Raw genomic sequence first — 25,619 nt, 5'->3', positions numbered from 1 at the left:
AATGGTCTTACGTACAGTACAGTAGGCTACTTCATAAAATGATCTTACGTACAGTACAGTAGGCTACTTCATAAAATGATCTTATGTACAGTACAGTAGGCTACTTCATAAAATGATCTTACGTACAGTACAGTAGGCTACTTCATAAAATGATCTTACGTACAGTACAGTAGGCTACTTCATAAAATGATCTTACGTACAGTACAGTAGGCTACTTCATAAAATGATCTTACGTACAGTACAGTAGGCTACTTCATAAAATGATCTTACGTACAGTACAGTAGGCTACTTCATAAAATGATCTTACGTACAGTACAGTAGGCTACTTCATAAAATGATCTTACGTACAGTACAGTAGGCTACTTCATAAAATGATCTTACGTACAGTACAGTAGGCTACTTCATAAAATGGTCTTACGTACAGTACAGTAGGCTACTTCATAAAATGATCTTATGTACAGTACAGTAGGCTACTTCATAAAATGATCTTACGTACAGTACAGTAGGCTACTTCATAAAATGATCTTACGTACAGTACAGTAGGCTACTTCATAAAATGGTCTTACGTACAGTACAGTAGGCTACTTCATAAAATGATCTTACGTACAGTACAGTAGGCTACTTCATAAAATGGTCTTACGTACAGTACAGTAGGCTACTTCATAAAATGATCTTACGTACAGTAGGCTACTTCATAAAATGGTCTTACGTACAGTACAGTAGGCTACTTCATAAAATGGTCTTACGTACAGTACAGTAGGCTACTTCATAAAATGATCTTACGTACAGTAGGCTACTTCATAAAATGGTCTTACGTACAGTACAGTAGGCTACTTCATAAAATGGTCTTACGTACAGTACAGTAGGCTACTTCATAAAATGATCTTACGTACAGTACAGTAGGCTACTTCATAAAATGATCTTACGTACAGTACAGTAGGCTACTTCATAAAATGGTCTTACGTACAGTACAGTAGGCTACTTCATAAAATGGTCTTACGTACAGTACAGTAGGCTACTTCATAAAATGGTCTTACGTACAGTACAGTAGGCTACTTCATAAAATGGTCTTACGTACAGTACAGTAGGCTACTTCATAAAATGGTCTTACGTACAGTACAGTAGGCTACTTCATAAAATGGTCTTACGTACAGTACAGTAGGCTACTTCATAAAATGGTCTTACGTACAGTACAGTAGGCTACTTCATAAAATGGTCTTACGTACAGTACAGTAGGCTACTTCATAAAATGGTCTTACGTACAGTACAGTAGGCTACTTCATAAAATGGTCTTACGTACAGTACAGTAGGCTACTTCATAAAATGATCTTACGTACAGTACAGTAGGCAACTTCACACCAAAAAAATAGGTTCTAAATGTAACCTAAAGAGACTTTTTGGTCAAATGAAAGTTGAGAAACTAAACCCTCAACTTCACTACAGCGTCTGACTAATAAAATAGAGTCTATTTTATTAGTCAGACGCTGTAGTGAAGTTGAGGGTTTAGTAGACTATACATTATGCAACACTACTGAATCCTACCATACATCACACATCTTCTTATCCAGAAAAAAAACTTTCCAGTACTTAATGATTACAAGCACACCCATAACATTATGCAGGCACCACTATGCTCGAAAATATGGAGAGTGGTACTAAGTAATGTGTTGTATTGGATTTGCCCCAAACATACACTTTGTATTCAGGACAAAATGTTAATTGCTTTGCCACATTTTTTGCAGTATTACTTGTAGTATTACTTGTTACAAACAGGATGCATGTTTTAGAATATTTATATTCTGTACAGGCTTCCTTTTCACTGTCAATTAGGTTAGTATTGTGGAGTAACTACAATGTTGTTGATCCATCCTCAGTTTCCTCCTATCACAGCCATTAAACTCTCTAATTGTTTTTATGTCAAAATTGGCCTCATGGTGAAATCCCTGAGAGGTTTCCTTCCTCTCCGGCAACTGAGTTAGGAAGGACGCCTGTATCTTTGTAGCAACTGGGTGTATTGATACACCATCCAAAATGTAATTCATAACTTCATCATGATCATTCAATGTCTGCTTTTTTTTTTTACCCATCTACCAATAGGTGCCCTTCTTTGTGAGGCTTTGGAAAACCTCCCTGGTCTTTGTGATTGAATCTGTGTTTGAAATGCACTGCTTGATTGACTGACCTTACAGGTAATGAATTGTACAGTGCATTTGGAAAGTATTCAGACCCCTTGATTTTTTTGCACACGTTGTTACGTTACAGCCTTATTTTTTAAATGATTAAATGTGTTGTTTTCCTCATCGATCTACACACAATTCCCCATAACGACAAAGCAAAAACAGGGTTATAGAAATGTTTGTAAATGTATTAAACCTAAAAAACCTAAATACTTTATTTATATCCAGTAGAAGTAAGAAGTTTACATACACTTAGGTTGGAGTCATTAAAATTCGTTTTTCAACCACTCCACAAATTTCTTGTTAATTTTTGGCAAGGCAGTTCGGACATCTACTGTGTGCATGACACAAGTAATTGTTTCAACAATTGTTTACAGACAGGTTATTTCACTTAGAATTCACTGTATCACAATTCCAGTGGGTCAGAAGTTTACATACACTAAGTTGACTGTGCCTTTAAACAGCTTGGAAAATTCCAGAAAATGATGTCATGGCTTTAGAAGCTTCTGATAGGCTAATTGACATAATTTGAGTCAATTGGAGGTTTACTTGTGAATGTATTTCAAGGCCTACCTTCAAACTCAGTGCCTCTTTGCTTGAAATCATGGGAAAATCAGAAGAAAAATTGTAGACCTCCACAAGTCTGGTTCATCCTTGGGAGCAATTTCCAAACGCCTGAAGGTACCACGTTCATCTGTACACACAATAGTACGCAAGTATAAACACCATGGGACCACGCTGCCGTCATACCGCTCAGGAAGGCGACGCGTTCTGTCTCCTAGAGATGAACGTACTTTGGTGCGAAAAGTGCAAATCAATCCCAGAACAACAGCAAAGGACCTTGTGAAGATGTTGGAGGAAACAGGTACAAAAGTATCTATATCCACAGTAAAACGAGTCATATAACAACATAACCTGAAAGGCCACTCAGCAAAGATGAAGCCACTGCTTCAAAATAGATGGCAGTATGAGGGAGGAACATTATGTGGATATATTGAAGCAACATCTCAAGACATCAGTTAGGACCCAAGTTAAACATTTTAAAGGCAATACTACCAAATACTAATTGGGTGTATGTAAACTTCTGACCCACTGGGAACGTGATGAAAGAAATAAAAGCTGAAATAAATCATTCTCTCTACTATTATTCTGACATTTCACATTCTTAAAATAAAGTGGTGATCCTGACTAACCTAAGGCAGGGAATGTTTACGAGGATTAAATGTCAGGAATTGTGAAAAACTGAGTTGAAATGTATTTGGCTAAGGTGTACGTAAACTTCCGACTTCAACTGTACACAAGCACACACACACACACACGCGCGCGCGCGCGGCTAGCAGCCTCACAGGTTCATGTGCAAAGGACAAACAGCAATAAAGGCTGAGCTGGAGCTGGAGGAAGCAGGGGGAATACCGTAGTGCCTTGGAGCCAACAAGTCATAATCACACCTTAAGTCATATAATGTATATGCTTATACTCGTCTTGAGGGGGTAGAGAAGGGTGCAGTTAATACAGTATGCATGAATAGTGCAGTGTGTAGTGTGTGTGTGTGTGTGTTCTGGACTTCACACTGCAGTTGGTGGTAGCCATACGTGAAGCTGAACGTTGTGATAAGGTTGTAGTTAGGTTATAATACGTGACCTCTCTTGTATGAATAGAGTAGTGTGTCAGAGTGTGTTCAAACTGCAGTGTGTTACATCCATTAATCACGTGTTGAACTGAATGTTTCCGTAAGGTTGAGGTACAGAAACGATGGGCTATATGAATAGAGTACAAAGTGTTCTACTTATCCTGCAGTTTGGCTGTAGCCACAGACTCGCCACGTGGAAAAGCCATCTGAAGCTGAATGTTGCGATAAGGTTGCCCTACAGTTGTCTTGCTAGCTGGAACCGTCTACTGTTCACCCAGAGAGGTGCTCCTTGTAGCCCAGGAGCACAGTGTCACTTTGACTCTGTCTTCGCCATCCTGTAGTCTTATGAATCATCAAGACCGCTGCTGAGGGCTTTGGGAAATGACCGCTGTGTGTGCGTGAGGGCTAAGCTCGTTTGCAGTGTTATGTACCCCCCCTGTCCCTCTGTCCTTGTGCTGGACCAGACTGCACAGCCACCCCACTGGGTTTTCATCGCGTGAGCTAAAGGCCTTACTCTTTCTCCACCGCTGGCTCTGTTAGTAACACACTGCCAGGGAGAGGTCCCGTAGGGGACAGCCAGTCACATCTAGAACTCACACACTTCTGTACACCTCCTCCTTCTGGAACGTCTGAAAGAGGTTGGTACGATGGCAGGTTGGGTAGCTGAGATGGATATTATGGGCACTTTTAAGGCCACGATAAGTGCAGCGGTGGAACCATGTACGCAGACGGTTGGGAAGCCCGTTCAGGGAGCGAAATACATTCAAATAAATAAATGAGCAAAACAAGAAACGCAAACAGCGCGCCGTCATGAAAAACAGGAACAATGACGACTGGCGAGGAAACCAAAGGAAGTGACATATAAAGGGCAGGTAATTAAGGAGGTCATGGAGTCCAGGTGAGTGTCATAATGCGCGTAACGCTGGCGACAGGTGTGCGCCCTAACGAACAGCCAGGTGACCTACGAGGCCGGAGAGGGAGCACACGTGACAAGCTGATGCGTTTAACTGAGCTAGCAGGCTGCTCTGACTGCTGCAGACGGCGTGTGTGGGTGCGTGCACTCCGTGCGTGCGCACGTGCACTCCATGCGTGCGTATCACTAGCAGGTGTAGGAGGGAAAACGGTGGCCTTGCAAGACCCGAGATCAAAGAAGGCTGTTGTGGGGTTGAAGTGGGAAACTTGACGCTCGGCTGATTTCTAAGGATGTATTCATAACAAGCAACACAGGGCAGCTTCGCGGATAGCTGAGGAGTTGTTTGGGATAAAAGAAACACACGGTTGAGCGGTATTTGGCCTGGGGATCTGAGGCCGTGCGTGGGAAGGATGGTCAGCGGAGTGGGATTGTAAGGTGGTGACAGGGAGAGAAATAGTGTGAAGGAAGGACGCCGGATCTATTTTGACTTCCATTATTACCCTTCAAGTCAAGTTTCTGTCGTCACTCAGTAGATCCCGGAAAGTCTACGTCTTTTCCTTCCTCGTGTTTCATTCATTCTTTAACTTCTGCTTTCATTTTTCTCAAGGACCTTTTGTTTCCCTTCTGCATTCCCTCATCTGTCTCATTCCCTCTTGCCTGAAAATCTACAAAACACATTTTTCTGGTGGTAAATCTTTATGCAGCTGGCAACAACACACACACACACACACACACACACACACACACACCCAGACAGCGGTCGATTAAATATTCATGCTTGGCTTAGAGTGACTCATCTAATGCAGAGGACATGCATCGTACACAGCCAATGGTCTACGTTGTTTTCCATGTGTTTGGTACCATTGATTCCATTCCAGCTATTACAATGAGCCCGTCTTCCTACAGCTTCTCTCACCAGCCTCCTTTGTCTGGCATAACAGCTATTCTGGTGTGCCTTGATGTCCTGGTTCATCATCCATTTAGCGGTAAGAAAGCCAGAAGAACATACACAACGCAGGTTTCCCATTCCACGGCCACAACTGAATGTTTTGGAAGCAGGGAGTGGAAATGTTAGTCATAACAGATGGTCGAGTCTGTCGTCGTTTTGTTTTTGCGTTCGTGCCGGAGGTTTCCGTCCAAACACGTGGTTGTGATTATTGGGTTAAACAGAAGGCACGGGGGAGACAGAGGAACACACGCTTCCCCTGCACCTAATTGATACCACTTCATGTATGTGCGCGAGCACACGCACACAAACATGCACACGTGCACAGTCCAGTATGATAATGTTGGAAGCGATGGAGGAGTGAGGGCTTTCTTGTGTTTGGTTGAAGTTGACAGAGGTGACTCTTATTAAGAGCTATCAGTCTAAACATCTAAGCATTTAGGCCTAGTCTTAAAGTGAGTGTGGGTCGTTTGCCTTGCGAAGGATTCATTGACACCCATTCTTATCTATGAAAGCCGTTATTAAACTCATGTTCTGGTCCCCTTACCTACCACTGATATTAACAGAGGACTTCACTGTTCTGTATTAGACCCAGTGAGCTCAGTCTCAGGGAAAGTGTGTTCTTCTCTGTTTACAGTGAGTGGCCTGTAAATGGGGGTCTACTGTAACCAAACCTTAGACAGTAAATGAACATTTTTTTTCTATGGGGTTGTAATGTATTCAGAACGTCTCAATCCTGCAAACGCCAACCAGGTGTATGGAAAAGAAGTTGTCCTAAGGGCTACAGAGACGGGCGGGATGGATGGTAAAATTATCGACACCGACCCTACCGATCACTTATCGCAGGCGTTTTGCTGATATCGTTCTTCACAAGTAGCCTGTTCTACAGAAATGAAGTTTGTAATGAAAGAAGTTTGCTAATGCGGGTGATCGTTAATGGGACAATTGATGGCTACAACCATCAAACTAGTAACATTAGTTTAAAGGATAATAAGACAAGAACAGTGGTGCACATGATTGTTATGAACCTATTGTTCTATTTATCGTTATCACATCAGTTCAGACAATTTATCGCGATGTGGATTTTTGTCAATATCGCCCAGCTCTAAACCGCAGGAAGTCGCCCTGTGGGCGTTGCAAGCCAGTAAAAAGACAGGCTAGTCTTTTTGTTTTCAGTCATTGTCCTTTTGAAGTGCCTGAATCCTCAAACGTTTACATTTTTCGTGCGAGTGCGTGTATGTGCGTGTGTGTGTGTGTGTGTGTGTGTGTGTGTGTGTGTGTGTGGCCACCGAGTTGAAACATGCAGCTGCATGAAGAGCAGGACTCACAAACCGCTGTGGATTATTCAGAATTTGCTAAAACACTAGATATCAGCACAGTTTGCATAACGGCGGAGGCTTGTTCGTGTGTGCTGGGTAAATAGTGGTGCTTTCACCTCACATTCCCTCGTAACTGAGGCATGACGGTCATGTTGGTCTGTTTTAATCTCTATATTCCATCCCTGTATCCACACACCTGTTTTAATCTCTATATTCCATCCCGCTATCCGCCCACCTGTTTTAATCTCTATATTCCATCCCTCTATCCGCCCACCTGTTTTAATCTCTATATTCCATCCCTCTATCCGCCCACCTGTTTTAATCTCTATATTCCATCCCTCTATCCGCCCACCTGTTTTAATCTCTATATTCCATCCCTCTATCCTCCCACCTGTTTTAATCTCTATATTCCATCCCTCTATCCTCCCACCTGTTTTAATCTCTATATTCCATCCCTCTATCCACACACCTGTTTTAATCTCTATATTCCATCCCTCTATCCACCCACCTGTTTTAATCTCTATATTCCATCCCTCTATCCACACACCTGTTTTAATCTCTATATTCCATCCCTCTATCCTCCCACCTGTTTTAATCTCTATATTCCATCCCTCTATCCTCCCACCTGTTTTAATCTCTATATTCCATCTCTCTATCCTCCCACCTGTTTTAATCTCTATATTCCATCCCTCTATCCGCCCACCCGTTTTAATCTCTATATTCCATCCCTCTATCTGCCCACCTGTTTTAATCTCTATATTCCATCCCTCTATCTGCCCACCTGTTTTAATCTCTATATTCCATCCCTCTATCCACACACCTGTTTTAATCTCTATATTCCATCCCTCTATCCGCCCACCTGTTTTAATCTCTATATTCCATCCCTCTATCCACACACCTGTTTTAATCTCTATATTCCATCCCTCTATCCACCCACCTGTTTTAATCTCTATATTCCATCCCTCTATCCTCCCACCTGTTTTAATCTCTATATTCCATCCCTCTATCCACACACCTGTTTTAATCTCTATATTCCATCCCTCTATCCGCCCACCTGTTTTAATCTCTATATTCCATCCCTCTATCCGCCCACCTGTTTTAATCTCTATATTCCATCCCTCTATCCGCCCACCTGTTTTAATCTCTATATTCCATCCCTCTATCCGCCCACCTGTTTTAATCTCTATATTCCATCCCTCTATCCGCCCACCTGTTTTAATCTCTATATTCCATCCCTCTATCCGCCCACCTGTTTTAATCTCTATATTCCATCCCTGTATTTACCCACCTGTTTTAATCTCTATATTCCATCCCTCTATCCACACACCTGTTTTAATCTCTATATTCCATCCCTCTATCCACCCACCTGTTTTAATCTCTATATTCCATCCCTCTATCCTCCCACCTGTTTTAATCTCTATATTCCATCCCTCTATCCACCCACCTGTTTTAATCTCTATATTCCATCCCTGTATTTACCCACCTGTTTTAATCTCTATATTCCATCCCTCTATCCGCCCACCTGTTTTAATCTCTATATTCCATCCCTCTATCCTCCCACCTGTTTTAATCTCTATATTCCATCCCTCTATCCACCCACCTGTTTTAATCTCTATATTCCATCCCTGTATTTACCCACCTGTTTTAATCTCTATATTCCATCCCTCTATCCGCCCACCTGTTTTAATCTCTATATTCCATCCCTCTATCCACACACCTGTTTTAATCTCTATATTCCATCCCTCTATCCACCCACCTGTTTCTATCCCTCTATCCACCTACCTGTTTTTATCCCTCTATCCACCTACCTGTTTTTATCCCTCTATCCACCTACCTGTTTTTATCCCTCTATCCACCTACCTGTTTTTATCCCTCTATCCACCTACCTGTTTTTATCCCTCTATCCACCCACCTGTTTTTATCCCTCTATCCACCTACCTGTTTTTATCCCTCTATCCACCCACCTGTTTTTATCCCTCTATCCACCTACCTGTTTTTATCCCTCTATCCATCCATCTGTTTTTATCCCTCTATCCACCTACCTGTCTCTCAATCTCTATATAAAACACTTCTCTCTCTCTCTCCCCTCTATATCCATCCCTTCTGTCCTCCTTTCCAGGTAAGGTGGCTAGTACCGACACCGGTCCGGGAGGGGACTACGGTGTACCCACCCCAGGCCCCGCCTTCAAGGAGGTGTGGCAGGTCAAGGTGTGGCCAAAGGGGCTGGGCCAGGCCAAGAACCTGGTGGGCGTCTACCGGCTGTGCCTGACTGAGAAGACGGTCAACTTCGTCAAGCTTAATTCAGACGCCGCAGCCGTGGTCCTGCAACTGATGAATGTGAGGCGCTGCGGTCACTCCGAGAACTTCTTCTTCGTGGAGGTTGGTCGTTCCGCGGTCACGGGCCCCGGGGAGTTCTGGATGCAGGTGAGATGTAACACAGGCCTAGTCTCTGGGGTTGCAGCTCTGAGTGGTCACTGTGTTTTGATTGGCAAGCTGTGTATTCATCCTAATGCATGACCATTTGATGTTGGCTAAACTTAAAGGAAAAGAGAACCCATAGAGTATAACTGTGTTCTGTCTCATGCAGGTGGATGACTCTGTGGTGGCCCAGAACATGCATGAGACCCTGCTGGAAGCCATGAAGGCCTTGAGCGAGGAGTTCCGCCAACGCAGCAAGTCGCAGTCCAACTCCGGACCAGGAGGGGGCGCTACAGCCTCCAACCCCATCAGCGTCCCCTCACGACGCCACCACCCCAACCCGCCCCCCAGCCAGGTGGGCTTCACCCGCAGGCCCCGCACTGAGCCGCCTGGAGGGGCTGGAACTGGGGGCAACAGTGCCAATGCATCACCCACTCCCCGCCACAGCTTCCCCAGGTCACGCACAGCCAGCGACGGGAGTAAAGGTGAAGAAGGTGTGGGTGGAGTGTGTGGAGGGGTAGGGCAGAGTTCCAGTCTTACTACCAACGGGTCCTGCTCCACCACGCCCATCCTCAGGTCCAAATCGGCCCGCTCGGCCCCCACCCTGGCCAAGAACAACCCCACGGGCCTGATGCGCTCTGTCTCCACCCCATCCCCCTCCCCGGCCCCCAGCCTCTCCTCCAGCTCCGGCCACGGCTCAGAGTTTGGGATAGTGGTGGGTGCGACCGGAGGAGGGGGTGGTGGAGCAGGGGCCAGTGCATACAGCCGCGTCCCCTCGCACAACGCTTCCGTGTCGGGCTCCCCCAGCGACTATGGCTCCTCGGACGAGTACGGCTCCAGCCCTGGGGAGCAATCCTCCCACTCCCTCCAGGCCCCCTTCCCCAACATGCCTGGAGGGTCAGCCGGGTCGGGCGGCCACGGTCAACCCCTGAACGATGAGGCTGCTAACTACACCCTAATGGGTCAGCGTGGTGGTGGAGCCACGTCATCTGGCTGTCTGCCTGCTGTTGCATCCAGCTCAGCCCCTTCCCACCAGGCCCAGACCAAGAGGGTCTTGCGTCGCTCCTCCAGCCGGGAATGTGAGGCTGAGAGGGGGCTGCTGAGCAAGCGGGCGTCCCTGCCCCCCATGGCACTGGAGCGCCTGGACCCACGGCCCCGCAGGGGGGAGGAGGAGCAGGACGAGGATGCGGCCGACTACGCCATCATGTCACGAAGCACCAGCAGGGAGTCCTTCACCACCTCCTCTTCACGGAGAGATTCTGAAATAAGCCCCGGTGGAGAGGGGGGAGGAGGGGGGTACCTGGATGTGGCTGGAGAGTTGGGTGGAGGTGGAGGTGTAGTGCGGGATAATGGCTACATGTCCATGCTCCCGGGAGGAGTGACCCAACCCCCTGTCAACCTCACCAACTCTCTTTCCGCCTCGGTTGCTGACGAGTCCAAGCTGGCGGACGACTACATGGCCATGACACCCAACAACAGCGTATCACCGCCACAACAGATCCGGCCCCCTCCCGGAGACGGCTACATGATGATGTCACCCAACAGCAGCTGCTCTCCGGACCAGCGTGGTGGCCTGGCAGGCGGGGCCTGGGTGGGCAGCAGCAGCGCGGACAGCCGGGCGGGCAGCGACTACATGAACATGTCCCCCATCAGCGCCCGCTCGGCCAACAGCAGCCCCCCTCCCCCCGAGCACCCCCCTCAGACAGACCCCCATCCCCTTCAGCAGGCCCCTCAGACAGACCCCCATCCCCTTCAGCAGGCTCCCAAGATGGTCTACTCCTACTACTCACTGCCCCGCTCCTACAAACACACGCCACCTGGTGGACACTTTGAGGACGGCCGAGGAAGGAGGCCCAATGGGAGCGGTGGTGGTAGAGGGGTTGGCAGGGCAGTGGGTGGTCGTCAGGACCCCAATTTGGGTGCGGTCCAAGGTCGCCACCTGTCCCTCTCCTCGTCCTCATACTCCTCCAGCTCGGCCAGCAGCGAGAGCCTAGGGGAGAATGAGGACAGGTCTTCCCAGGGAGCAGGCCCCTCAGGTGGGGGAGCTCACTCTAAAGACATAGGGCTCCTCCAGCAGAGACGGGCGGCCCCCAAGCAGGGCCAGCAAGGGGGAGCCAGGACCCGGCCGGTCAGCCTGTTTGTGGACGTTTCCAAAGCAAACACCCTCCCCAGGGTCCGTGAGAACCCCCTCCCCCCGGAGCCCAAGAGCCCAGGGGAGTATGTGAGCATCCAGTTCAGAGGAGGGCCAGGAGGTGGGGAAGGGAGGGGACTCAGACATGGGATGTCCCTCCCTCGCGGTTCCAGCCAGCGCCCCTCACACCAGCCCACGTCCTGCCTGGGGGGGTTCCTGCCCCTCTCCCGCAGCCCCTCTGCCCCCCTGACACCCCTCACCCCACCATCAGCCTCTGAGTATGTCAACATGGACCTGGGGCCCTCTCCGTCCCCCTCGCCCCTCTCCCTGACACCGCTGGGCTTCCCTTCCTTCCCCACCCCTCCTACGCCCCCTTCCATAGCCCTGGCACCCAAGGCCCACGGTGTGCTCAGGGTGTCCCCTCAGCAACAAGGGGAACCCGAGGGGGCTGAAGCAGGGCCCAGGATAAACAGACAGACTACCCGCGGTGTGGTGACTCAATCAGAATCCCCTACCTCCTGCGGGGACTATACAGAGATGGCCTTCAGTCTGAACAACAACAGCATTGCCAGCTCCATGTCCAACAACACCTCCTCCAAAGCCCCCTCCCCAGCCAGCCCCAAGCCACCAGTCCCTGTCCTCACCTTGGGCCTGGACTTCCCCCTGGCCAAAACCGGGCCCAACCCGGACCACGGCGCTAAAGTGATCCGGGCCGACGCCCAGGGCCGCAGACGCCACTGCTCCGAAACCTTCCTCCCCTCCCCCTCTCTCCCTCCCCAGTCCTCCAACTCTTCCTCTGTCGCCTCCCTCTTCCCGGAGCACGCCCAGGCTGTGGCTCGCCGTCTGGGGTTGGAGGGCGTGCTGTGGGGAAACGGAGCATCAGCCGAGCATCTCCCCTCGCAGTTCCTCCATCCCGGGCCTGGCCTGCCCTCTGCCCAGACTTCATCCATGGAGCAAGGCCTCAACTACATAGACTTGGACTTGGCTAACAAAGAGAACCTTCATGCAGCCCTAGATGGATCTTCAAGCGTCCAGGCCAACCCCCTTCGCCTCTACTCGTCCATGTTGACTGGGGGGGCCGGGGTGGTGGTGTCCGGGGCTGGAGTGGGGGGCAGTGTAGGCTCCAACCTCAACACCTATGCCAGCATCGACTTCTACAAGTCAGAGGAGTTGCGAACGCATCAGAACGGAAACAAGGATGGTACAGGTAAGATGAACTGTTTTTTCACGTCTGCTCCTTTTGTCATATTTAGGTAGTAGTCTAAATGTCCTCACTCTCTCTCCCTCTCTCTCTCTGTCATGCTCTGTGTGCAGCTTTGGTTGCTCTCCTGAGCCTCTTCTTATGCCACCTCTCTCTCTCTCTCTCCCTCTCTCTCTCTGTCATGCTCTGTGTGCAGCTTTGGTTGCTCTCCTGAGCCTCTTCTTATGCCACATCTCTCTCTCTCTCTCCCTCTCTCTCTCTGTCATGCTCTGTGTGCAGCTTTGGTTGCTCTCCCGAGCCTCTTCTTATGCCACCTCTCTCTCTCCCACCTCCATCGCTGTGTCCTGCTGCTACTGTCAAGATTATTCAGATGAAACAGTGGCCTTTTACATAATCAAATGAAACGGAGCAGTTCTGTCCGTCTATATTCATATTCAGGCCCACCTGGCGCCGGATTACGCACACACACACGCACACACACACACACACACACACACACACACACAGAAACCAATCAGATATTTGTTACTGTCTATTTAAGCCTAAATCAAAGATATGGTTAGGCTGCTATCTGTAGCTAAGTACATGCAATGGTTTTATCTGCAAATCTATTTTGTCTAAAGGGCAGAGAAATATGAAACCTTTTTAAAATTCAATGTTCATTTGTAGCGGTTGCATAAGGCTGAAACAACCTATTAAAACAATTCATATTCCATGAAAATGGGCTTATCAATTTTTTCCATGTCTCGGACTGCACATTCTATGTAATTTAATCAACAGAAAATATCAATTTGGATAAAAGTTCATAGCAAATTCTATACTAGCCTTGCGTTTTGCTACATGTATGACAAACATCTTCTCTGAGAAGGAGACAAACGTTCTCTGTAAGAGAAGGCTGTCTTCCCTGACTTAGCCTGAGCTGGCTCATTAGGGAAGCACGTCTTCCCTAAGATTGATGAGGGACATCTGTGTGGAATGGTACTGCTTGACCTACAGAAGGCCTTTGATACAGTTAACCACTGTCTCCTAATCTCCAAACTGGAGGCACTGGGGTTAAGCAGTATCCCTCTAGACTGGGTAAAGTCCTATTTATCAGGAAGGGAGCAAGTAGTAGAGGTTAATGGTTCACTGTCTCAGGCAAAACCAATGAGTTGTGGCGTTCCGCAGGGGAGCGTGCTTGGGCCTCTGCTGTTTTTATTGTATATTAACGAAATTAACGAAAGATGCTTGTTCTTGCTGTCTTTTTCTTTATGCGGATGACTCTACACTTCTGGTGTCTCACAAAAGTAAAACTATGTTGGAGAGTATACTTAGCACAGAGATGACTAACATTAGCAAATGGTTTGGAGAGAATAAGCTATCTCTGCACTTAGGGAAATTTGAAGCAATTATTTTTGGATTCAGACATAAATTGAGTAGGTCCTCTAAAATCAGAGAGGAGTTAGGGGGTGAGGTGCTGACTACTAAAACCTCTGTTAGCTACCTGGGATGTATCCTTGATGGAAGCTTGGGAGGTGTGAGCATGGCCAATAAGGTGCTAGGGAAGGTTAATGCCAGGACTACGTTTTTGTCTAGAAAGTCCAAGCAGCTTGATAAGGACTCCATGAAAGTGCCAGCTACTGCCCTCATTCAATGCCATTTAGTATATGCTAGTACTTCCTGGTTTGGGGGCTTAGCAAAGCTTATGAAGGGGAAGCTCCAGATAGGCCAGGATAAGCTGATCCTGGTAGTATTGAAGGTGAGTCCACATACTCACATAGGCAGGAGCTGCTTTCTCGAACTAAACTGGCTGCCTGTTGAGGCTAGGGTGTCCCAGATAAGACTAGGTTTGGTTTACAAGAGTATTTATGGTCCTGCGCCCAGATATCTAAGTGATTACTTTCCTCGTGTTAGGGATGCACACAATCACAGCACCAGATCAGGTGTTGCTGATGTGTGCTTATACAGGTTCAGGAGTAATGCTGGGAAAGGTACTTTCTTGTATACTGGAGCCTCAGAATGGAATGTGTTGCCTCTGCCTATAAAAACAACGTATTTTCTGTTTTTTTAAATGGTCGAATTAATAAACTAAACGAAACTATCCTGAGCTGGCTCATTAGAGAAGCCCGTCTTCCCTGACTTAGCCTGAGCTGGCTCATTAGAGAAGCCCGTCTTTCCTGACTTAGCCTGAGCTGGCTCATTAGAGAAGCCCGTCTTCCCTGACTTAGCCTGAGCTGGCTCATTAGAGAAGCCTGTCTTCCCTGACTTAGCCTGAGCTGGCTCATTAGAGAAGCCCGTCTTATCCTGAGCTGGCTCATTAGAGAAGCCTGTCTTCCCTGACTTAGCCTGAGCTGGCTCATTAGAGAAGCCCGTCTTTCCTAACTTGGCCTGAGCTGGCTCATTAGAGAAGCCCGTCTTCCCTGACTTAGCCTGAGCTGGCTCATTAGAGAAGCCCGTCTTCCCTGACTTAGCCTGAGCTGGCTCATTAGAGAAGCCCGTCTTCCCTGACTTAGCCTGAGCTGGCTCATTAGAGAAGCCCGTCTTCCCTGACTTAGCCTGAGCTGGCTCATTAAAGAAGCCCGTCTTCCCCGACTTAGCCTGAGCTGGCTCATTAGAGAAGCCCGACTTATCCTGAGCTGGCTCATTAGAGAAGCCCGTCTTCCCTGACTTAGCCTGAGCTGGCTCATTAGAGAAGCCCGTCTTTCCTAACTTGGCCTGAGCTGGCTCATTAGAGAAGCCCGTCTTCCCTAACTTAGCCTGAGCTGGCTCATTAGAGAAGCCCGTCTTTCCTAACTTGGCCTGAGCTGGCTCATTAGAGAAGCCCGTCTTTCCTAACTTGGCCTGAGCTGGCTCATTAGAGAAGCCCGTCTTTCCTAACTTGGCCTGACCTTGCTCAGTAGAGAAGCCTGTCTTTCCTAACTTGGCCTGAGCTGGCTCATTAGAGAAGCCCGTCTTTCCTAACTTGGCCTGAGCTGGCTCATTAGAGAAGCCCGTCTTTCCTAACTTGGCCTGAGCTGGCTCATTAGAGAAGCCCGTCTTTCCTAACTTGGCCTGAGCTGGCTCGATAGAGAAGCCCGACCACTGTATCTGTATAGATAGACCCCAGTTAAACCCTGAGTGGGGATTTATAAGCCAATATGAACTATTAAAGTACTGAGTGGTGGAGCGTTAGCACTAGCTAGCCTTCACACTGTGGGCCTTTATGGAGGATTTTAGCCCTCCACAGTGGGTCCTTATTGGGAACATGTTAGCATGGTCGCGTAAGCCAGGCAGCATGGGGCAGAATGTTACACGTTGGCTGTGAATGTTGAGAGGGGGCCAGCGTTTCACTAACTCACACTCCCAAATGCCTCTGTACAGTGACCCCTCCTCTCTTCATCCCTCCAGTCCATTCCTCCTCCCCCTTTTTCCTTCTCCAATAAATGATCCTTTTGTTCGAGTGTTTCTGCCGTGGTAGGTTGCCAGCTCCCTTCAGCTGGGCCAGGCTGGACTGAACTGAACTGAGCTCCCCCCTCTCCCCTTAAATGTGTTTTCGCTCTCTCTCTCGTCCCACCTCTCTCTCATCTCTTTCTCTCCTCTCTCTGTGTTTCCTCTTCTAATCTTATTTCTTCTGTCTTGTATCCTCTTTCTGCTCTTTCTCTTCTCCCCCTCTTTCTCTCCTCTCTCTGTCTCTTTCTGCTCTTCTCTTCCCCCCCTCTTTCTCTCCTCTCTTTCTTTCTGCTCTTCTCTTGTCCCCCTCTTTCTCTCCCCCTCTCTTTCTGCTCTTTCTCTTCTCCCCCTCTTTCTCTCCTCTCTCTCTTTCTGCTCTTCTCTTCTCCCCCTCTTTCTCTCCTCTCTCTCTTTCTGCTCTTTCTCTTCTCCCCCTCTTTCGCTTCTGCCTCTTTCTGCTCTGCTCTTCTCTCCCTCTCTTTCTCTCCTCTCTCTCTTTCTGCTCTTCCCTTCTCCCCCTCTCTTTCTCTTTCTTTCCCTTCCCTCTGTTTTCCCATTGTGTCTCACTCCGTCCCGGAACGATGAGAGAAGGCAGATAAAAATAGATTTTGGGAGTGCATGGGAAGTACCCCTCTTATGGAGGAAAGAGGAAAGTGACTAGGATAGAGAGAACGGATGCCAGATAGGAATAGAATGAGAGCCAGTGTGAATGAAGTGTGAAGAACCCAAAAGTACAGACTGATCCGTGGATTACGACGTGGTATGGAAGCAATTATTAGTCTCGTCTGTGCATTTATGTAGGCCTAAGATTTTAGGTAAACTAACTCTGGTCCATGGTAATTGTGGGGATTTCTTTCTGGCAAGCTCCAGCATGTGTGGGTGTGTGTGTGTGCGTTAGGGGGGGTAGGGGGTGGGGGAGTGGACTTGTTTAACTATACTTGTGGGGACCAGAAGAGTAAACTAACAAAGATCGGACCAACTGGGAGGCATTTTGTTAGTCCCCACAAGGTGAAATGTTACTTTGAAGGCATTAAGGTTAGAATTAGAATTAGGTTATAGGCGCTAGGGTTAGGTTTAGTTAGGTTTAGGGTTAGGTTTAGTTAGGTTTAGGGTTAGGTTTAGGGAAAATAGGATTTTGAATGGGAATGAATTGTGTCTCCCAACAAGGTTAGTTATACGAGACTGTGTGTGTGTGTGTGTGTTTGTGAGAGTGTGTGTGAGTGGCTGGCTGTTTATGTAGAGTTTATTCGTGGGTGTGTACGTCATGTGTAGTGTACAGTGCACACGACTGCATGCCTGTGACCGTTTATGTGATTTTTAATGGGAGCTTTAAATGATTTAGATGGGAAGTGCACTGTGAACACGTGGCCCCTCCTGAAACACTCACATCTGTGTTTAGGGTTACCTCATACTTATGAATGTTTCAACTACGGTGTCCTGCACATATGCTTCTTCAAAAAGGAGAAAGGCGATTTGGATGGTTGGGGTGAGTGCATGTGTTTACCAATGAGTGATGTGAAGTGGTTTTCCTGTAAAGTCAGATGGTGGAAATCCAATCCCCCTGTAGGCCATGCCAACATGTTTCAGGAAGACCATGTGACACTCTATTAGCCGTCTCACCACCATGCCTCAGGCTGCCCCTCTAACCTCCACATTACAACGGTTCATAATGTACCTCGATCCTTGGTCATTTGAAAAAGGCGACCTATGCTAAACTGACACCTAGCCCCTAAACCGACACCTAGCTTCTACCCCCTAAACCGACACCTATCCCCTACCCCCTAAACCGGCACCTATCCCCTACCCCCTAAACCGACACCTAGCTTCTACCCCCTAAACTGACACCTAGCCCCTACCCCCTAAACCGGCACCTACCTCCTAAACCGACACCTAGCCCCTACCTCCTAAACTGACACCTAGCCCCTACCCCTAAACCGACACCTAGCCCCTACCCCTGAACTGACACCTAGCCCCTACCCCCTAAACCGACACCTAGCCCCTCCCCTTTTCCCCTACCCCCTAAACTGATGCCTAGCCCCTATCCCAGGTCCCTAGCCCCTATCCCGGGTCCCAACCCCTACACCGAGCCCCTATCCCGGGCCCCTACACCTAGCCCCTATCCCGGGTCCCTAGCCCCTATCCCGGGACCCTAGCCCCTACACCTAGCCCCTATCCCGGGCCCCTAGCCCCTATCCCGGGTCCCTAGCCCCTACACCTAGCCCCTATCCCGGGCCCCTAGCCCCTACACTAGCACCTATCCCGGGTCCCTAGCCCCTATCCCGGGTCCCTAGCCCCTATCCAGGGTCCCTACCCCGGGCCCCCTAGCCCCTATCCCGGGCCCCTACCCCAGGCCCCCTAGCCCCTACACCAAGCCCCTACCCCAGGCCCCCTAGCCCCTACACCTAGCCCCTACCCCAGGCCCCTAGCCCCTACCCCCTAGCCCCTACCCCAAGCCCCTACCCCAGGCCCCCTAGCCCCTACACCAAGCCCCTACCCCAGACCCCCTAGCCCCTACACCTAGCCCCTATCCCGGGCCCCTATACCAAGCCCTACCCAGGCCCCCTAGCCCTTACCCCAGACCCCTAGCCCCTACCCCAGGCCCCCTAGCCCCTACCCCAGGCCCCCTAGCCCCTACACCAAGCCCCTACCCCAGGCCCCCTAGCCCCTACCCCAGGCCCCCTAGCCCCTACCCCAGGCCCCTAGCCCCTACACCAAGCCCCTAGCCCCTACACCAAGCCCCTACCCCAGGCCCCCTAGCCCCTACCCCAGGCCCCTAGCCCCTATCCCAGGCCTCCTAGCCCCTACCCCAGGCCCCCTAGCCCCTACCCCAGGCCCCCTAGCCCCTACCCCAGGCCCCCTAGCCCCTACACCTAGCCCCTACACCAAGCCCCTACACCTAGCCCCTACACCAAGCCCCTACACCAAGCCCCTACACCAAGCCCCTACCCCAGGCCCCCTAGCCCCTACACCAAGCCCCTACCCCAGGCCCCCTAGCCCCTACCCCAGGCCCCCTAGCCCCTACACCAAGCCCCTACCCCAGGCCCCCTAGCCCCTACCCCAGGCCCCCTAGCCCCTACACCAAGCCCCTACCCCAGGCCCCCTAGCCCCTACACCAAGCCCCTACCCCAGGCCCCCTAGCCCCTACCCCAGGCCCCCTAGCCCCTACACCAAGCCCCTATCCCAGGCACCTACCCTTTTACCCTTTAATAGTTGCCTCCAACTACTGACGTAGGATCCGATACTTTGCAATCTTTTCAATTCAATAAATCTTTTTAAGTCTCTGAAGGGGCAGCATAAAAACTCAGGATTAGTGAGAAACAAAAAATCATGACCTACTTACTTATATGATCTCGGTCCCTGCATTTTCATAGCCTGTCATAGTGGTATACACACCAGTAGCATGGCACTGTCCTGTATCGCTCTGTAATGCTGTAGTGCCTCCTGGCAAGCCTAAGGGCGACATGGCATGTTGGCACCTCCTCAATGCCCCATGCCAACTGTGGAACTTCTGGAGAGGTGCTTAACCAGCCATGGGCACCACTTGCTCTGGGGCACACGACACACACACACACACACACACACCACACACACACACCACACACGGACGCACGTATATACACACACCGTTGGGACTCGGGCGGAAGGGAAAAATAAGAACCCATTCACCCAATTCTACTGCTCTCACACACACACACACACACACACACACACACACACACATGTCTGGCCTCTGTTCTGTGGTGGCTGCTCACCCAGTGGTAAGTGCTGCAGTGAGTGATGGAGTAAAGTTGAGCCGAGGCGGTTTAGAAGTATTTAATCCGTCTCACCCCTCCTCACCCCTCCCTCTTCATCCTTGTTGTTGGAGTTATATTACAAACACACACACATACAGTACACACACACATACACACGCAAACCCTTTTTCTTTCTGTCCGTCCGTCACTCACTCTTTTGCTCTCTCTCACACACACACACACACACACACCGAACAAGTCTACTCTGTCATTGAATCCCTGACCTGAAACCATAGCCAGGCGAGGCCTATTTATATGCTACCAGTATTTTCACTATCCTTTTGTACTTGTTGGATGACTGCAGTCAGTTCATAGCTTCTTTTTTACTTGGTACAGATGTAGGATCTGAATTTGATCACCCTGCTGCAGGAGTACTTTCCTTGCAATGCAGCACATGTTAAACGTGAAGGTGTATTTGAGGTTTAAAAAGGCGTCTGAAATGTGTAATTTTCACGTTTAAATTTCAGACTTGATTTTCCCTTCAAAATGTATCAACCCCTACAAAAAAAATGGCATGAATTATAATACACATAGTAATTCACATTTCTGTTTCTGCAGGATTATTTGCCTTCGACATCTAGAATAAGACGGTTGGATAGATGCAGTGCCTATTAGAGTATATGACCAGGTATGACATTCAGTACAGTTAGTCACACAGTTGCCGCGGGTGCCATCTTGACAGGGAAATTACGAAGGGATGTTCGTAACTTCTCAACGTGACGCTACTCAAAAGGACTTAGAGACACTGAACTGTAAATGAAGTGTTACAGAGTGTTGAACCTTGGGCAACATCCTGTCAATTGCGTCATATGTATCAGTAACTGCCTCCTCATGGATGCTGCAGATTATTATGAAATTCATTCTGCTACAGATATTGTGTGGCATGGTCAGTTTGATGAGATCTCAACATTTTTCCACTGTGAAAAGGGACTTTCTACTATTAGCTCTATGCTATATCTACTTCTACGAGAAAGAGAGAACCCTGGAGATCCTTCTGGACCCTCAGATCCAGTTGATCCCCCCCCTCAGCCTATGTTAGGTCAGGATGTGAGCTATGCTATGGACACAACCCTAGTCTAGACCAGACCTAGGTTCAAATACATGTGTATTTGAGTATCTGCCACGCTCCCCAGCATCGCACACTCCTGCCACCATCATTACATACACCTGCCCCCCCCCCCCGTCACGCGCATCAACGATTATTGGACTCACCTGGACTCAATCACCTCTGTCATTTCCTCCCCTATATCTGTCTGGTTCCCCGTTCTGTTCCCTGCTTCAGCGTTGTTGTCGTATGTTCTTGTTTACCCGTGTGCCAACGCTTCGCCTGTCTTGTTACCTGTCTGTTCCTGATTAAATGTTGACTCCCAGTACCTGCTTCTCATCTCCGGCGTCGGTCCTTACAGTACCTGGTATTTCAAATAGTTATTTTTGCAAAAACAACGACTTTTATTTAAGTAATGGTTATTTGTAAAAAGTAAATAGTCTACCAAATACTATTTTCAAATACCTGGGTTAAATACCTGGGTTAAATACCTGGGTTAAATACATGCCTTAAATACCTGGGTTAAATACCTGGGTTAAATACATGGGTTAAATACATGCCTTAAATACATGGGTTAAATACCTGGGTTAAATACATGGGTTAAATACACGGGTTAAATACATGCCTTAAATACCTGGGTTAAATACATGGGAGTCTATTTGAGTCAGTGTATTTGAGTATCGACAGGGTAGCCTAGTGGTTAGAGCGTTGGACTAGTAACTAGAAGGTTGCAAATTCTAACCCCTGAGCTGACAAGATACAAATCTGTTTTTCTGCGCCTGAACAGGCAGTTAACCCACTGTTCCTAAACCAGTTAACCCACTGTTCCTAGGCCGTCATTGAAAATAAGAATTTGTTCTTAACTGACTTAACTAGTTAAATAAAGGTTAAAAAATAATAATAATACACATTTACTTCCAAATACATTAAAATATACAACTACTTGTCTTTTCTTTTCAATTAAAATAGATCTTTGAAAATAGTTACTTTGAATTGATGTGAAAGTTAGCCTAATTCAGATATTTGAAGGTCTGGTCTAAATATAGGACAAATAGCATTTTCTTAAGACTATTTATTTATTTTACCTTTATTTAACTAGGCAAGTCAGTTAAGAAAAAAATATTATTTTCAATGACGGCCTTGGAACAGTGGGTTCACTGCCTTGTTCAGGGGCAGAACGACAGATTTGTACCTTGTCAGCTCGGGGGTTTGAATTTGCAACATTCCGATTGCTAGTCCAATGCTCTAACCACTAGGCTACCCTGCCGCCCCACGATGAAGTGAGTTTGCCATTTGTATCTACAGTTGAAGTCGGAAGTTTACATACCTTAGCCAAATACATTTAAACTCAGTTTTTCACAATTCTTGACATGTCACGTTCTGACCTTAGTTCCTTTGTTTTGTCTTTTGTTTTAGTATGGTCAGGGCATGAGTTGGGTGAGTTTCTGTGTTTGGCCTGGTATGGTTCTCAATCAGAGGCAGCTGTCAATCGTTGTCCCTGATTGAGAACCATATTTAGGTAGCCTGTTTTCCATTGTGTTTTGTGGGTGGTTGTTTTCAGTCTTTGTTGTGTCTGCACCAGACAGAACTGTTTCTTTGTTGTTTTGTTATTCAGTGTTCAGTTTACTTTATTAAAAAGATGAACACGTACCGCGCTGCACATTGGTCCGCACCTTCTTCCACCGACGACGGCCGTTACATGATATTTAAGTTTACATACACTCAATTAGTATTTGGTAGCATTGTCTTTAAATTGTTTCACTTGGGTCAAACGGTCCCAGTAGTCTTCCACAAGCTTCTCACAATAAGCTGGGTGAATTTTGGCCCATTCCTCCTGACAGAGCTGGTGCAACTGAGTCAGGTTTGTAGGCCTCCTTGCTCACACACGCTTTTTCAGTTCTGCCCACAAACTTTTTAGGGGATTGAGGTTAGGGCTTTGTGATGGCCACTCCAATACCTTGACTTTGTTGACCTTAAGCGATTTTGCCAAAACTTTGGAAGTATGCTTGGGGTCATTGTCCATTTGGAAGACCCATTTGCGACCAAGCTTTAACTTCCTGACTGACGTCTTGAGATGTTGCTTTAAAATATCCACATAATTTTCCTGCCTCATGATGCCATCTATTTTGTGAAGAGCACCAGTCTCTCCTGCAGCAAAGCACCCCCACAACATGATGCTGCCACCCGGTTGGAATGGTGTTCTTCGGCTTGCAAGCCCTCCCCCTATTTCCTCCAAACATAATGATGGTCATTATGGCCAAACAGTTATTTTTTTGTTTCATCAGACCAGAGGACATTTCTCCAAAAAGCACTATCTTTGTCCTCATGTGCAGTTGCAAACCGTAGTCTGGCTTTTTTTATGTCCGTTTTGGAGCAGTGGCTTCTTCCTCGCTGAGTGACCTTTCAGGTTATGTCGATATTGGACTCGTTTTACTGTGGATATAGATACTTTTGTACCTGTTTCCTCCAGCATCTTCACAAGGTCCTTTGCTGTTGTTCTGGGATTTATTTCACTGTTTTGCACCAAAGTACGTTCATCTCTAGAAGACAGAACACGTCTCCTTCCTGAGCAGTATGACGGCTGCGTGGTCCCATGGTGTTTATACTTGCGTACTATTGTTTGTAAAGCTGAACGAGGTACCTTCAGGCATTTGGAAATTGCTCCCAAGGATGAACCAGACTTGAGGAGGTCTACAATTTTTTTGCTGAGGTTTTGGCTGATTTCTTTTGATTTTCCCATGATGTCAAGCAAAGAGGCACTGAGTTTGAAAGTAGGCCTTGAAATTCATCCATAGGTACACCTCCAATTGACTCAAATTATGTCAATTAGCCTATCAATAAGCTTCTGAAGTCATGACACAATTTTCTGGAATTTTCCAAGCTGTTTAAATGCACAGTCAGCTTAGTGTATGTAAACTTCTGACCCACTGGAATTGTGATATAGTGAATTATAAGTGCAATAACCTGTCTGTAAACAATTGTTGGAAAAATGACTTGTGTCATGCACACAGTAGATGTTCTAACCAACTTGCCAAAACTATAGTTTGTTAACAAGACATTTGTGGAGTGGTTGAAAAACTAGTTTTAATGAGCCCAACCTAAGTGTATGTAAACTTCCGACTTCAGCTGTACATGTTTGGCAGAATTGGCCTGGGATTTCCAGTGTATTATAAATGCTGCATTATATAGGGCCCTATAAAATCTGTTTTCTTTTTTGACTGATTCCCGTAGCAGGTTTCCACCCTAAAACGCACCCTTTTTTTTTTTTACAGAACATCCAATTAGGTTGTTTGTCCACAAGAATGCTTAAACCACATCAGGGTACCACTTGAGGTCTGGGGAAAATCTCTCATTTGTGGTGTTGTTGTCCTTTTTAATGCATGTGTGCACCAGCCATAGACTGTTGTTTGGCTAGCGGTGTTTCTCTAGCCCTCAACATATCCACCATCTACCAGCAGATGGTTATTGTTAGCATTATCGCTAACGGATACACAAAGTGAGGACTAGACATACACAACACACAGACAGTGACATTCCTCCCACTGGGCACAGACTGGTTGAATCAACCGTTGTTTCCACGTCATTTCAATGAAATTCCGTTGAACCCACGTGGAATAGACGTTGAGAATTGTCACCCGTGCCCAGTGGGCTGTGTCGTTGCAGGGAAATACGAATCACTCATGCATTTTGTTCATGTCTTCTGATTATCTTGGGCAAATGAATGCATTTCTAATGAGTTCAATTCATTAAGTTGAATTCGTACTAAGTTCAATGCTTCTTTTTTTTACATTGTTGAATTCCGTTTGAATGTCTGGATTCCGTGATTCTCTGCAGATTTTATAGAGCCCTAATTATATAGCCGCTATGTATTTGTGATGTAGTGGAACCCAACCCAGCTCAACCAGTCTTCCTGTGCTAGTTTTATTCATGTTTGGGCTTGTACGTGTCTGTCTGTCCTATTGACATACTAGTGCTGCACTGCCCTCCATAACTCATTGGCTAGTAGCTACATCACTCTACACAGCTAGTGGTCTCACGGTACGGATACGCTTGTTACGCTCTTTGTATGAAACCGTGTCAAGGATATTTCAGAAACAAGCCATCTTGTTCAGACTTGAAGGGGTGGGATGATTTCTCGGTGCACACTGACCCTGAGCACCACATTCCACACGAGTGACATCATCTTTGTGCGCCAGAGCAGAATATGTCTGTTGTCTCATAACACCATGTTGTCCAGCTGTATGTTAGTTAGTGGAAGTAGCTCAATTTAATACCCCTACATGGGTGAATCCCGACCCAACTCATAACCCCTGGGGGCTGGGTGATGTAACCACACACACACACACAGCTTTCCACTATACTGTATGGGGAGTGTGGAAAGAGACACAGCAAAGCATGCGGGCCAGCAGAAGGGGACAATAAAAGCAGAAATGACATGTTTGGGCTGTGTCACAGTAATGTCCCCTGGAGTCACCTGTGACCTACTTTACTCGTGTTAATGGTGTCACTTATGTGTGTGTCCTTTAAAGTTGTGTGTGTTGCGTCAGTCTGTGCCCGAGGTAGTGGCTCACGCAGTCTAATATCCCATTGACCACAGAGAGAGAGGAAACGGAAGGATCTGGTTCTTTAAAGGAGGA

At 47.6% G+C, this 25,619-nt stretch overlaps 1 protein-coding gene across 1 annotated transcript in view; it reads left to right on the top strand.

Annotated features, from left to right (window-relative positions):
- LOC115138064 (insulin receptor substrate 1-B-like) overlaps nt 1-25,619 on the top strand; it is a 61,666-nt gene that overhangs the window by 13,835 nt on the left and 22,212 nt on the right. Inside the window, exons 2-3 of the mRNA XM_029674463.2 lie at nt 9,105-9,409; nt 9,573-12,741. Of these exons, the coding sequence (XP_029530323.2) occupies nt 9,105-9,409; nt 9,573-12,741 (3,474 nt within the window). The remainder of the gene's footprint in view (nt 1-9,104; nt 9,410-9,572; nt 12,742-25,619) is intronic.

The sequence above is a fragment of the Oncorhynchus nerka genome, linkage group LG12 (assembly GCF_034236695.1).
Source record: "Oncorhynchus nerka isolate Pitt River linkage group LG12, Oner_Uvic_2.0, whole genome shotgun sequence".
NCBI lineage: Eukaryota > Metazoa > Chordata > Actinopteri > Salmoniformes > Salmonidae > Oncorhynchus > Oncorhynchus nerka.
Note: the sequence above shows the minus strand (reverse complement) of the source record. Positions and strands in the feature narration are given on the sequence as shown.